At 41.8% G+C, this 15,967-nt stretch overlaps 1 protein-coding gene and 1 long non-coding RNA gene across 2 annotated transcripts in view; one reads left to right on the top strand and one right to left on the bottom strand.

Moving 5' to 3' along the window:
* The first annotated feature begins 587 nt into the window (after positions 1 to 587).
* Positions 588 to 12,171, top strand: LOC120995686. The gene is made up of 3 exons (XR_005777647.1): positions 588 to 600; positions 10,382 to 10,385; positions 12,054 to 12,171. It is a non-coding gene; the product is annotated as an uncharacterized LOC120995686 (long non-coding RNA).
* The window catches only part of CHST10 (carbohydrate sulfotransferase 10), a 22,296-nt gene continuing 15,785 nt past the window's right edge, over positions 9,457 to 15,967 (bottom strand). Inside the window, exons 5-6 of the mRNA XM_040425051.1 lie at positions 14,840 to 14,945; positions 9,457 to 11,833 (exon numbers count right to left, since the gene is read on the bottom strand). Coding sequence (XP_040280985.1) covers positions 11,293 to 11,833; positions 14,840 to 14,945 — 647 coding nt within the window. The 3' untranslated portion in view covers positions 9,457 to 11,292. The remainder of the gene's footprint in view (positions 11,834 to 14,839; positions 14,946 to 15,967) is intronic.

The raw sequence follows: 15,967 nt of genomic DNA, 5'->3' as shown, positions 1-15,967 counted from the left end.
AAAATCGCACCGCATCCGCACTTGCTTGCGGATGCTTGCGATTTTCACGCAACCCCATTCACTTCTATGGGGCCTGTGTTGCGTGAAAAACGCAGAATATAGAGCATGCTGCGATTTTCACGCAACGCACAAGTGATGCGTGAAAATCACCGCTCATGTGAACAGCCCCATAGAAATGAATGGGTCTGTATTCAGTGCGGGTGCAATGCGTTCACCTCACGCATGGCATCCGCGCAGAATACTCGCCCGTGTGAAAAGGGGTCTTACTGCAGACTGCTAGCAATTCATTCATAAATTCTAGTTGAAATAATAAAGGAATAGCACAACATAGAGCCATAAGAATAGACGCTCAGGTATTGTTATTACATGGGGAGTGCATGAAGCTATTAAAACTGGTATGTGAGGAGAGGTGAAAGGTCCTCTTTAATGCTGTATGAAGACAGGTCTCCGTACAGCATTAAAGTGTTAGAACGAATCGACTTTGGATCTATGATCCGAAGCTCGATTTGCTCAAGCCTAATAGCCATAAAGGGGCTTGTTTTTTTCCAGGATGAGTTGGATGCACCTTTTTTGGGTACATATAACTTAATTATTTTTTTTGTAACTCTTTCTTGGGGAGAATGGGAAAAAAAATTCAAGCACACCATTATTATTTTTTTTTTTCATTTACGACATTACACAGCAGCATAAAAAATGTGTTACTGTACATTTATTCTGTGGGTTGGTACAATTAGAGCGATACCAAGTTTGTATACATTACTCCTTTTGCACAGTAATAACACATCTCATTCCAAGAGCCATAACTTGTTTTAATTTTTCCATCAATGTGGCTTTATGTGGCCTTGCTTTTTTTGGGGGGGAAAAAAAAAAAATCTATAGACTACCTCAATAGACTGTCTGATCAACTGGCTATAGAACTTTTGTCCGTCTTTCTACCTCTATTTGGACCAGAAAATTGAACAAAAAGATTTTTGTCCTTTCTCCATTCTTCTGTTCTCTGTAAATACATTAATACTGCTTTTCTTACATCAAGATTGTCAAATTCCAAAAGGATGGAATGATTATATCTTGAGATCTATGGAATGTGGACATGACTTTCAGTAGAAAGGAAGGGTCGAATATAAAAATGAGTCTGTCCTCAAAGGATTGAAAATATGGAAAAAAAACTGTGGACAGAGCTTGCAATTCGGAAACTCTTCCAGTGGAGATAATAGATACTAGAAAAACTATTTTTAGGAGTAAAAAATGAATGTCAACATCTTCTATGGGCTCAATAGGAGGTCCCGTAAGAACATTAAGTACTAGATTCAGATTCTAAGGAGGAACGAGATTGCATATACTTGGTCTTAAACATTCTACTGCTAAAAGAAACCTGGACACTAGTTTTTCTTCAGAAAATTTGTAATCATAAAAAACAGTTAAGGCTGCTGATTGAACTCTGAGTGTACTAGGTTTCAGGCATAGATAGAGTCCCTCCTGGAGAAAATGTAATACAACTGGAAAACTGAATTCTCTGATGTCTATTTGTTTTGTTGTACACCAAGTACAAAACTTTCTCCATACTTTACTGTAACTACTGTTGGTGAACCTCTTCCTGCTAAACATCAATGTATTGACAACCTTTTGAGACAGCCCCTTTGCTTCTAGGTGGGCTCATTCAACATCCATGTCCTTAAATCCAAGTTCTTGAGATTTAGATGGGGAACTGGACCTTGGGATACCAAGAGAAGGAATTGTGACAACTGTAGACGATCTGTAGAACTAATTCCCTTTAGTAGGGAGAACCATGCTCTATTGGGCCAGTCGGGGGCTATCTTGACCAGTGATGTCCAACCTGCGGCCCTCCAGCTGTTGGAAAACTACAACTCCCACCATGCCCTGCTGTAGGCTGATAGCTGTAGGCAGTCCAGGAATGCTGGGAGTTGTAGTTTTGCAACAGCTGGAGAGCAGCAGGTTGGGCATCCCTGATCTTGACCCTTTTTTTTATTTATTTTCTGCAATACCTTTGGTAGTATATCGAAGGGAGGAAACACATAAAAAATTAAGAATGTATCTACGAAATTTGGAAGATCTGCCGGGTGTAATGAGCAAAACTTTGCTAACTTTCTGTTTCTCCTTGTGGTAAAGAGATCGATTTCTGGAAGACCCCAGGTGTTCACTATCACCTTAAATGCTTGATCTGCTAGAAACCATTTTCCTGGGATAATTCGATTCCTGCTCAAGAAATCTGCCCACATGTTCTCCTTCGCCTTTAGATGTACTACTGATAACAGAAGGTGGTTCTCTACCTATTAAAATACTCTGTTTTTGGAGTTGCTCTCCTTTCGTACCGCCCTGATGTTGAATAAACGCGGCAGCTATAACATTGTCTGAATACATCTTCAGATCAGTACCTGTTATCACCTCGGACAAAGTTTTCAGAGTTTCCCATATTGTACTTAAATGGAACCTGTCACCAGTTTTATGGTGTTCTAACTAAGGGCAACATAAATAAGTGACTGATTCTCTTAGCAAAATGCTGGGTCACTTTCTTTAATTGACCCAGTCAATCTGCCAACATCTTGTATTGAAAAGCTCCAGCTGATAATGATGAGTCCTGAATATTCATGAGCTCCTGACTCTCCCCGCCCACCTGCTGCTGAATGACAGTTTTTTTCCATATGAATCAGCAGCAGGTGGGCAGGGGAGTGGCTATAGCTGTGAATTAAATTTTTATATATACGCTGGACTCAATGACCTCACGCTGGACTCAAATCAGCTCATTAGCATGCGGCATCTTTGTGTGTATATTATGAGGTAACCATCTGTCATACCAGTAAGTGAATACATCTAAGGTACTTTTTAGTAGTTAATGATTGTATATAATTAGTTAGATTATAATCAAATATCCACATGACGGGTTCCCTTTAATACAATATAAAGTCCTTGCTATTTGACTGCTCCAGACTCCTTTGAATTATAGGTGATCTACATGAACTCCCCAACCTTTGGCACTCACGTCTGTAGTCATTAGACGGATAGGCTTCTGAATCCAACTCACTCCCATTCGTAAATGAGTCTCCTTTAACCACTATAGAAGATCATTTTTTGACTTTGGGTGACAGACACAAGGACAGATCCAATGATAGCCTGCTTCGGTTCCAATTTTTGAGATTAAATTCTGCAGTGGCCTGGAGTGGTACTGGGCCCATGGTACCACTGGTATGCATGCTATCATGAGTCCCAAAACTTTCATAAGCTGTCTTATTGACACTTTCCTTCTGAATTGCCTGATCATGAGAATAAAATTCTCACTCTTGTCCCAAGGTAACAGTGCTCTTTGACCCAGAAACTACTACTCACTCCAGGCGATTTTTCCAGTTTATTATCCATCCCAGATCCTGGAGTATAGATAACACCAGTTGAACCTGTCTGGAATTCTTTTTTGTTTGGATTCTGTAATTAGAAGGTCGTCTAGATAAGGGACCAACTAATGTTTCCTGTAACCTCAGAAAAGCTACAACCTTTGCCAGTTTTTGTGAAAAGCCTGGGGGCAGAAGATATTCCAAAGGGTAGACATATAAATTGGTAATGGTTTATCTTTTTTCCCCCTCCTCTGTTGCAAACCTCAGATATTTATGATGTTCTCTGTAAGTTGAGATATGGAAGTAGGCGTCTTTCAGGTCTTTGGTCACCATTTTTGTTTCCTTTGAAATCAGTGGGACTGCCATGAGAGTCCATTTTGAATTTCCTGTACTTAAAGGGATTCCGTCATGACATTTTAGGCCTATAACCTAAACATATGGCCAGGTCCGTCAAAATAGCATGAATCCGAAACTGTACTTATTAAATCTGCCTGTGCCTCTATTAGCACATAAAACTGGTTTTATTAACCTGTCATTCACCTACCTAAGGTGATATAACAAAATAATAGCAAAGACAGGTGCACTCTGCGGTCTTACTAAATCCTCAAACTGATGTTAAAATTGAGAGATTAGCCAACATATCCTACGGTGTAGGACATGTCTGAGCCCGAGCACCGCGCCAAGGTTTCTCAAGTAGCTCGGGGACCTAACACTCACATACCTGCGCCGTATGGGCACTACCAGGAGCCAGTGGGCAAATTACAGGAGCATGAGGCCGACTCACAAACAACTCACCAGTTACCTCCAGCATGTAGCCATGCTTGCAATGGGAGGAGGGAGGAGTCTGCGAGGTGCACCTAAATGTAGCCTGTAGATGGAAAACAGGCACATTTAAATTGGAATTTATACACCTCCAGGCATTTCTATAAATACAAACTGAAAAGAATGGCGTGGCAGGATAACAGGCCGAACTGGATGGACAAATGTCTTTTTTCGGCCTTATGTACTATGTTACTATGTATTAACCAAGCAGGAAATACATGCAGTTGTGCATATATATAGGGGAGCAAATCCTGCACTTGTGGCCCGTTGCTAATGACTATCCCCAGCAAAAATGCACACAATGGAGGATGCCCGCAGCGAACCACAAGTACCACAATAGACATCCTAAACAAGATAGCAATTATGTGGATGTGGTAATCAATATAGCACTGTGAACATTTTTTTTTTTTTATAATAAACTTGTTTTTGTTTTATTTACATGTTCAGTCTGATCATTTCTATAATGCTTTGGAAAACCCAGTACACTATATCATTATTGTCTGTCTATCTGGCACAGCCCAATAGGCATATAGCCATGGCAGGCTTGAGGGCCTTTCTTAGCACCCTGTAATCACAACGCAAGGTGCTAAAGAAGTAACAGAGGGAGACCCCTCCTTCTGTCTAAGGCTCCATTCACACGTCCGCAATTCTGCGGAACGGAATTGCTGACCCTTTCATTTCTATGGGGCCGCACGATGTGCTGCGCGGATCCGCACTTCCAGGTCCGCAATTCCGTTCCTGAAAAAAATAGAACATGTCCTATTCTTGTCCGCAATTGCGGACAAGATTAGCCCTTTTCTATTATAGTGCCGGCGATGTGCGGTCGGCAAAATGCAAAACGCACATTGCTGGTGTCCGTATTTTGCGGATCCACAAAACACATACGGACGTGTGAATGGACCCTAACCACGTAGATGCCACAGTAACAGTTGATGATGTCCAGCTCAGTCTTCCCTGTCAACACTGCTGTATGTTACAGCAGCATTAACATCGCTCAGCAGCGTCATGTGGCGCTAGCACATGGAAGCTTCTGCCGCCTCTTATAAACAGCACTTAAAGGGGTTGTCCCACGAAAAGTATTCTACAGTTTTCAAACCAGCACCTGGATCTGAATACTTTTGTAATTGTATGTACAGTGATACCTCAAGATACAATGGCCCTAGGATAAATATTTTCAACATACAATGGTCTTTTCTGACCCATCGTAAGTTGAAACTAGACTCAACATACAATGTCTCTGACTCCGATCCAACCAATCAAGGACACTTCTCTGGTAAATAGCTGTATTAGTTGTTGGTTAGCAGCTATTCCTGACTGTCATATGTAAGGACTTGTTTTATCTGTCTCAGTTATCTGCTTATTTTTCTTAAATCTTCATTTTCTCTTATCTTGGATGACACTTTGGGGCTTTGGAACCAATTACTCAACTTAAAATGGTTTCAACATACAAAATTGGTTCCAGGACGACCATTGTATCTTGAGGGACCACTGTTATAAAAAAATTTGTATGGTCATGGAGTTCAATAAAATGTATATGTACAGCGCCACCTGCTTTTTTAAATTTCTTTGTTCGGCTCACTGAGAAGGTCGCACATGCTCAGTTTCAGCCTTCAACTGCTTCCAGAGCTGTGATAGGGAGAGCTTGGACACGCCCCCTTAGCTGCAACAGAAAATAAACTCCCCTTGAGCTGTCAGCTTGATATAAATCTAGCAGAGCAATGAATGGGGAGATCTCTGGATCCATGTGAGGTACAGGGCTGGTTCTAGATTTGTTATAAAGAGACTGTCATTTACTATATTATGTGTGATTTTCTTTTTTTACAATAATCATGGGATAACCCCTTTAAGATATAACAGGGGAACACACTAACATTTAAAGTTTTGAGCCATCTATAAGTGGCTAAATGGCTGTCTTTTCTGATCTGCCAGAATAAAGGAATTTCATTGTATTTAAAAATGCCTCAGTTTTGAGGCAGGCTAATTCCATAGGTAAACTATAAGTGATTCACACAGCATTTATTTTTTTTATTTTTTTTACAAGGAATTGATTGTTTTCCCTGCACTGAAATCCACAGCACAAAACTGTGCCACTTATTTCAAGGGAACCTGTCATCGGGATTTTGTGTATAGAGTTGAGGACATTGGTTGCTAGATAGCCGCTAGCACATCCGCAATACCCACTCCCCATAGCTCTCTGTGCTTTTATTGTGTAAAAAAAACGATTTGATACATATGTAAATTAACATAAAAGAGTCATACCTTACTTGTGTGACCAGAGAAGAGTCATATATTCATCCTCTGACTACTCTCAGGTTAATTTGCATATGTATCAAATCAGTTTTTATACACAATAAAAGCACACAGAGCTATGGGGACTGGGTATTGCGGATTGCTAGCGGCCATCTTGCAACCCATGTCCTCAGCTCTATACCCAAAATCCCGGTGACAGGTTCCCTTTAAGGCTGGGTTCACACGAGCGTGTCCGGATTAGGTCCGGATTAGGTCCGGATGCGTCCCGGTGTGTTGCAGCAAACCCGCGCGAGTAGGAATGCAATTGCAGTCAGTTTTGACTGCGATTGCGTTCCGATGTTCAGTTTTTATCGCGCGGGTGCAATGTGTTCTGCACGCACGTGATAAACAACCGACTGTGGTACCCAGACCCGAACTTCTTCACAGAAGTTCAGCTTTGGGTTAGTTGTAGTGTAGATTGTATTATTTCCCCTTATAACATGGTTATAAGGGAAAATAATAGCATTCTGAATACAGAATGCTTAGTAAAATAGCGCTGGAGGGGTTAAAAAAAAATAAACAAATTAACTCACCTTCTCCTCTTGTTCGCGAAGTTCCCGGTGATGGACCATGTGATTGGAGCATCTGATCTGACGTCACCAAAGGTCCTTTAGCCCACAACTCATCATTAAAGAAGTAAAGAAGAGACCGGGAACTTCGCGATCAAGAGGAGAAGGTGAGTTAATTTGTTTATTTTTTTTTAACCCCTCCAGCGCTATTTTACTAAGCATTCTGTATTCAGAATGCTATTATTTTCCCTTAAAACCATGTTATAAGGGAAAATAATACAGTGAATAGACTGTCACCTAGCAACCATGCGTGAAAAATCGCACCGCATCCGCACTTGCTTGCAGATGCTTGCGATTTTCACGCAACCCCATTCACTTCTATGGGGCCTGCGTTGCGTGAAAAACGCAGAATATAGAGCATGCTGCGATTTTCACGCAACGCACAAGTGATGCGTGAAAATCATCGCTCATCTGAACAGCCCCATTGAAATAAATGGGTCCGGATTCAGTGCGGGTGCAATGCGTTCACCTACCGCATTGCACCCGCGCGGAAATCTCGCCCGTGTGAACGCAGCCTAAATGGTACAAGATAAGCTAGGACTTAAAGAGAACCTGTAACCGGGATTTTGGGTATAGAGCCGAGGACATGGGTTGCTAGATAGCCACTAGCACATCCGCAATACCCAGTTCCCATAGCTCTCTGTGCTTCTATTGTGTAAAAAAAACAACGATTTGACACATATGTAAATTAACCCGAGATGAGTCCTGTACGTGAGATGAGTCAGGGACAGGACTCATCTCAGGTTAATTTGCATATGTATCAAATCGTTTTTTTTTTACACAATAAAAGCACACTGAGCTATGGGGACTAGGCATTACAGATGTGCTAGCAGCCATCTAGCAACCTATGTCCTCAGCTCTATACACAAAATCGCGGTGACAGGTTCCCTTTAATCCATCTTCCAGTGGATCCTCTTGAAGAGAAATGGGACAAGTCCCCAAGTTCCTTGAGTAACAGATGCTGGGCCAGAAATAATAATAACAATAATTCCAAAAGGTGCAAGCACTTTCTTCCCCTGCTGGCATAGACAGACGGAGCCTTTTGAGAGAACTTTAGATAACTCAGTCAAACCCGTTCAAGTGAAGCCAGTAACTGGTATTTTTTTCTTTTATGAAAACACCATGGTCGCCCACTAGATGGCACTGTAAAGCAAAACATGTTTTACTGAGCTGGAAAATAAAACAGGTGGCATTGGTAACAAGAATGAATATGGATACATTCATGAGGAGGAAAATATATTCAACACATCCTTAGCATACTTTCATACTAGCGTTATTCTTTTCCGGTATTGAAATCCGGTAAAGGGTCTCAATACCGGATTGTTTTGTCCTAATGCACTATAAATGGAAAGCAATCCGTTCAGTATGCATCAGGATGTCTTCTGTTCCGATTGCCTTGTACAGTATTTGACCGGACAAAATACAGCAGCTTGCAGCAGTATTTTTTATGGCCAAAATCCAGGAACACTACCGCACTTGCCCGATCAGGCATTAATTTCTATAGAGATGTATTAATGCTGGATCCGGTACTAAGTGTTCCGGAAATTGCCGTGTTGCTGGATCCGGTTTTAAGGTATGTGCATGCGCCAGGACATAGGAGGAGCTAGTTTCGCCTTTGATCTTCGAAAAAATTTAAATACCGGATCAGTTATGCCGGATGAGACAGATCCGGTATCCGTTTACATGATCTGGCAGGCAGTTCCGTCTCCGGAAATGCCTGCCGGATCATCACAATGCTAGTGTGAAAGTACCCTTGAACAGAAAAGTTTTTTATATGTCTTCCGTGCTGATCCATCTAGAAGCAATAAATTAGGGCTAGTCACAAAGTAGCAGGGAGTACTTTTATTTAACATATGCCTCACATCATATTCAACATAACACTAGTTATGTTCTAACCCAATCTATCATTATGCAAGGTTTTTAAAAATAAAATAAAAATAATTATAAGAATTATGGGTTTGAAGAGGTTCACCAGTCTATATGCGAATAAAGCTTGAGTGTTACATAATAATAAATTATGTAACTTCCTAATCTACTTTTACTGTTTTTATTCCTTTCCATTTTCACGATCTCTTGCTTTCTGACAATGAACAGAAATCTTGCTTACATTCGGAGGCTAAAGAATGCTCCTGATCCTGTACTACTCACAAGGGAGAGTGGTGTATCTCTCCTTTGGATATAACCGGGGAAGGTTTTCAATCTCTGACCGCACGAGGAATGGAAACACGAAATACAGTGAAATCTCTAAGAGATAACTACTTATAAATTGCAGTAAAAAGTCCCCTTCTAGAGGGGCGGTCTTCTCAAAGAAAATGGCCATTATGCCTAACATCAGATGTAACTGAATAAAAATGTTCACAGGATATCTGGTTTGGGTAATGAGGATGGTCTTTTAGAGAGGCTTCACTGTGTATTAAAATGTTTTTACATTGGGAGCATATACACAGTGAAGTCTCCACCCCCATTACCCAAACCAGATATCCTGTGAAGATTTTTATTCAGTTCCATCTGATGTTACACAATGGCTATTGGGAACATATTGCTAGGATAGGTCTGATAGGTGCGGATTCCACCTCTGGGACTTGCCCATGTACTAAGAATGGAGCCTGCAATGTGCTGGAGAGCGCACTGCACATGCATGGCTGCCCTCCATTCAATCCTTTGGGAGTGCCGAAAATAGCTGAGCTGCACGATTTGGTATTTTCAGAAGTCTCATTGAAATGAATGGGAAGTGCACCGTTCAAGTGCGGCGACCGCTCCATTCACTTGTATGGAGTTTATAGAAATTTTCACTGCTCCCATAAGAATGAAAGGCGGCCGTGCATGTGCCCTCCTGCACTTTGAGGCATATCCTAGCGATACGCCACCCACGTCCAAGATGAGAATGCGTATTATAATAAACTATTTTCTTGTTCCCCTAGCAGGCTTGAAGTAGTGGTCACCTGAAGGCTTCTATAATGCTCTGGAATACATAGCATTCCAGAGCATTATCACACAGGCAACTTTTTATGCCATACCATTGGCATAGACTAACATGCAGTTGCTTAAAACAGACCAGGAGGCCTTTGCTGGCTGCCAAAGAAACCCCTCTGTCAGCCCAAGATGCCACAGTCAATATTGACAGCAGCATGTAATGAGTTAAATGGCTGGGATCAGATATTTTTCTGATTCCAGCCATTACAGCAGGAGTCCAGCTTGGGCATGTATTTGCAGCATGTATCGATGTAATGGTCACTGGGCTCGCATTTGTTACTGAGTGGCTATCTGGAAAAGGTAGATGCCAGAGCAAATAAAAAAAAAATACTGTATATCACTCCTCTATTTCCTGACATATCATTGAGAAATATCAGAGAATAGCTGGGTTGCGTCTCTTCAGCTGTTAACATGTTCTGGAGCTTTATTTATGGTAGTATCTTCCAGTTCAGTGGAATTGTGACGTCCATTATAGCTGTATTTAAGTAAATGGAAGTGGAAGTACCATTAGCTATAAACCTAAAAGTCAGAGAGCTTTGTAAAATATTGGTCCCGCAGACCTACTGTATACTTATGAAACTTTTTGATCAGTCAATGACAGAAGTATGCTTTAGTACAGAATCATTTTCTCCATTTTGGCCACATCAAAAAGTGGAGAGAAAAAAAAAATCTAAAAATCTTTATCTTACCTAAATTCCAAGCGTTAGTCCTAGAATTAAACAATCCCCTTAATAAAAGCACCAGTGCTACAAAAATTGCTTTCTGTGAGAGAGATAAGATGCAAGTTGGAATCTCTCAGAATTATGCCAAAGGGCATGGGATCACTGCCTCACTAGGCTTTATGTAGTGCAGTCATTAGAAATAGTATAGGTGCATCCTAGTCCTTATATCCTTATACTAGTGGCTCTTTCAGAATGGCACTGTAATAATAAAAAATCATCAGGTAGAAATAAAAAGCAAATAACAGAGCTGGATATTGCAGCACTTCCTACCACTGCGGCAGCTCTGCTATACATTTAAGCTGTAAACAGAAAAACGTATTCACATAAGATTTCCAACCGCACCCACCATTAGTCCCAGAGCGGGTACTTACAGGCCAATACCCACCATACAAAATATAATACACTGTATCTAATGCACTGCTGTAAGTGGGTTAAAGTGCAAATACAGTACATTATTGTCAGAGAAAAAAAAACACCAACTGTATGTAGTCCATATAACAATGAATAAAAAGCTTCAGTAGTGCTCTTGCTGCAGACACAGTGGGTCATTACCCCACTGTAAACAGCGCCACATCAATGAAATAAAAATGTCGGCTCTTTATATCCAAAAAGCTTGAAGTCGCCTTCAAATCTGTCATAAAGACGTTTGATGTCTCTCTGGGATACTTTGGAAAAATAATGTTCCACTTTTGATAGGTTGTATTTTGTGATTCCTGGTGGTATGGCGGGGTAAGAGACCAGTTTATCTATTCCCGCTTCCCTCAAGATGTATGGTGCATCCTCCTCAAGAGTCTCATGATGCCCAATGACATTGTAATTTATTTCACAAGGGGCACACAGCTCCACATAAGTTACCCAGTGGATTATATGGTCCCCAAACTGGAGATCTAGAAACTTGTGGTTTGGGTCACCCAGGTACCGTACAAAGTCTTGAAACTGCAGACCCCCCTGGGTTTCTGTGCGATCTTTCCTGTACTTGCGAATAATGACTGGAGCAATGTTGTGCTTGTACCATGGCTCAAAACGGGGGTTCTGTACAAACTTATCTTTGTATGCAGAAATCAGTCTCTCAAAGGGATCTCTGACAATGAGAAACTTGAAATAGGAATTCAGCCTGAAAACAATTGGAATAAAAAAAAAAAAAAGTTAATGAGAGCATGAAATACAAGTGACAAGGTATATTCGATGTACATTGTACAAAAACACTACTTCTGGCTGTGCAATGCCAGAATACATTTGGGTGGCTGTTCAGCAACGTCCTAGCAGGAGGTGACTTTAGTTGGGTAAGTTCACATGTTGTGGGTTTGTAGTGGATAAAAATAAATAAAAAAAAGCCACACCCTCTTCCCACCCCTTAGTGTTTGATTGATAGAAGTTCTAATTCCTATCATGTCGGACGCAAGATCTAAATCTCACATACATGCAGCGTCCCCGTCTTTCCCGCGCCTGCACATGGTTATGTTGAATATTTAGTGGCGCACTCATGCATGTGAGCCTGTGCCTTCACATTGAGCCGCTGAAAACTAACTCACAGCCGCAGAGAATAATGCGCAGGTGCGGGAAAGACGGGGGAGCTGTGTACGAGATTTAGAACTTGCGTCCGACATGATAGGATTTAGAACTTCTATCAATCAAACAATAAAGGGGTGGGAAAGGGGGAGCAGCAAGCTTGATTTCAAGCGGGAAAGGCGCTGCTCCCCTTGACTTCAAGAACCTCATTTACATAACACAGGCAGGGGAATATAAGTCGTTTCTCTGGCATTATACATCCGACACCAAGTACAAAAACATCTTTGGAATCAATCTACAGACTGCTATCAGGTAATGCTGCAGGTATAATATGTGTTTTCTAGGTGACTGGCTCTCTTTCACAATCTTCACTTTCACAGCAGAACTGTGGCCCATCAAGTAACTTTTTTTAGAAGGGGCTCCTGGAGAGTCAGGAAGATCTCAGTGCTGCTTGTTTTACCAGAGACTAACAGCAGAGGGCAGTGTCATTCTCATGAATCAATGCAGGACAATCTAATGTGTATGGGACTGCCAACTCCCCAATGGCAAATATCAGGGATAGAAAGGACATGATGGATTTCAACATTCCTGATCTCTTTCCCCTCTCCCCATTGAAATTAAAAGGGTTTTCCAGGTCTTTAATATAGTAACTGATCGGAGGGGGTCTGACAACTGGGACCCCTACCGATCAGCTGTTTGAGAAGACACCGGCACTGCTATGGGTGCCACGGCCTTCTTGTATCTTACCAAGCACAGCGCCATACACTGTATAGCAGCTGTACTTCAGCTCAGCCCCATTCACTTCTATGGAGCCGAGCTGCTCCTAGACCATGTGACCGATTAACATGTCGTCACTGGTCTAGAAAGAGCTGTGAGAAGGCTGCGCCGCTGCCTGCTCAAACAGCTGATCAGCGGGGGTCCTGGGTGTCTGACCCCTACCCATCAGATACTGATGGCCTATGCAGAGAATCGGTCATCGGTTATTAAGTCTCGGAAAACCCCTTTAACACGCGTGCTAAGCCAAGCATATTGGTTTATAGAGGATTCAGGTGAAACAGCTGCAAATAGGCAAGTATCTAATGAGTACAGTCATGGTATAGTAAGAATGGACATGAAAAGAGGTTTACTAATGGCTGTTACTGGCACCAATATGTCTGGAACTGTTACTGTGAATACTGAAGGCATTATGGAATCACTGTACACATGTGTATGGACGGACAGATAGATTCATAAGTTTGTCCAATGTCTGAAAAATTTGCCAAACTGGCCATCGCTATCTCTGGAAAACTGTATACTTTAAGGCTGGGTTCACACTTGAGCGTTTTACAGCGCGTTCAAACGCGCTGTAAAACGCTCAACACATGAGAACCAATGCTTCCCTATGGCCCTGGTTCTCACTTGAGCGTTTTACAGCGCGTTTAAACGCGCTGTAAAACGCCCTACGCTCAAAAAAGTACTTGAGCTTCTTTGGGGCGTTTTGACGCGCGTTTGTGGCCATAGGACATTGCAGTCAATCACACAAACGCGCGTCAAACGCGCGTTTACTATTGCAAAAAACGCTCGTCAAAAACGCGCGTCAAAAACGTGCGTTAAACGCGCATATCAAAGACGCTCAGGTCTGAACCCAGCCTAAGGGAATCGGTCATCAAATCCATCCTGTCAAAACCAGCTTACATGTCCGCTAAGCCCTTTCCAGGTGCAATGCAAGCTTAATCCCTTGTTCTGCGTGTGCGCCGAACACAGTGGCGGTCGTGCTGTAGCGAGACTTCAGGGCCAGGCATGAATAAGTAATCACGCTTGGCACTGTCAAAGAGTTTGGGGTGTGACATGTAGAGAGTGAGAAGAAGTGCAATGGAAATGCCCTCATTGCACCTAGGACTAATTTATACATTATTAAAAAGTTGTTTCCTCTGCATTAAGCCCACAGTGTAACATGGGAGAAAGAACATTAGATTCAGCTGACAAGGGCTCTTCAGAAATGTAAGTGGATTTTAATAGGATTGATTTGATGACGGATTCCCATTAAAGGGTCACTCAAGTTTTAAAAACTTTTCATATGTCACCCAAAATATCAAAAGATTTTGATCGGTGGCGTCCGAGTGCTGATACCCCCACGATCTCTAGAATGAGGTGAGCGATGCGCCCACATAGCGCACATGGAACAGGGATGGGCTCATAGAATTTCTATCTGTCTGCGAGGAGCGAGCGATATGTGATCAGTTGGGGGTCTGAGCACTCAAATCCCACCAATCAAAACCTTTGACATGTGGCTATGACATATCAAAAGTTTTTATTCTTAACAGTTCTAAATATTCAAACATAATAAAATAAAAAAAGGCAGATACCGTCGTTGCCTCAGGCCATAAATATCAGCCGCTGGTTGCAGGTTAATTTACAGAGAAGAGACAATTAGTAAAGCGCTATAGCTGTGTATACACGTTTTAGGAAGGCTACAATAATAGGTATATTGAAGGAGTCGCTGTTTATACAATTCATTAAAATGAATGTTATTGTAGGTTCCCCAATGTAAAGTTTTTTTGGGGGGGTTTTACATACTTTGAAAAATTCTACATACTAGAAATGGATGCTGGTGCCTGTGCGGTAGCCATACCTCTCCTGCACATCTGCTATACTGTATGAGGATAGCCGCGGAAGACCATTCTTTTCATGATCGTGAACTACATTTTCTGGGATATCCTCAATCGATGAAAATGCCCCTAAAAAAAACAATGTCAAATTAATAACATATTGGCTCACAATTCTTACAAGAGTTTTTTGTAACTTCAGGCACTTGGCTGGGTTTAAAAAACAAATTCTATCATGGAAATATCAGAAAGGAATTTTTGCATTAAAAGTTAAATAAAAGGTCCCAATATATTTAATATACAGTATTTGAATAGCACACTAGTAATAGGACTTAAAAGGCTTGTCTCACTTTAGCAAATAGCTTTTATGTAGACAAAGTTATAATATTAATAATAATAATTTTATTAGTGCTCTTTTTTCTTCCGTGGTGTCCCTTTCGGCCCAGGTGATTTAATTACCAGGAGACTGCATAAGGGTTAATAAATTCCTAATTGGTTTTAGTTTGTAGTTCCTGAGACCACATGGACAGGTGAGCGTCAGACATCTGTTCACATGGTGCGGTACTACGTGGTTGCCGTTATGCTGTGTATCGGTGGGGCCCAGTGCCAAGGGGGCTTAGGCTACTTTCACACTTGCGGCAGAGTGATCCAGCAATCTGCATGCAAACGGACAGCATTTGTAGACTGATACGGACGCGGATCCGTCTTACAAATGCATTGCAGGAACGGATCAGTCTCTCCGGATGTCATCCAGAGAAACGAATCCGTTATATATTTTTTTCACATTTTTACCGAATCCGGCATCTGATCCGTAATTTTGCACGGAGATAATACCGCAGCATGCTGCGCTATTTCCTCCATCCAAAACGCCGTTCAGGGACTGAACGGAAGACATCCTAATGCATCCTGAACGGATTGCTCTCCATTCAGAATGCATGGGGATAAAACTGATCAGTTATTTTCCGGTATTAAGCCCCTATGACGGAACAGTGCCGGAAAAGAAAAACGCTAGTGTGAAAGTACCCTTAGTGTGACAGCAGGGAAGCTGTTGGACTGCTGAGTCACGCTGCATGTGGGCACTGTGTTGCAGCGGTGGCTGTCGCCATGTGCTGCTGCAAGTTAGAGTAGGTACCCAATTAAAATAGGCAACCTTG

The sequence above is a fragment of the Bufo bufo genome, chromosome 3 (assembly GCF_905171765.1).
Source record: "Bufo bufo chromosome 3, aBufBuf1.1, whole genome shotgun sequence".
Lineage (NCBI taxonomy): Eukaryota > Metazoa > Chordata > Amphibia > Anura > Bufonidae > Bufo > Bufo bufo.
This window is presented reverse-complemented; position numbering and strand designations above follow the sequence as displayed.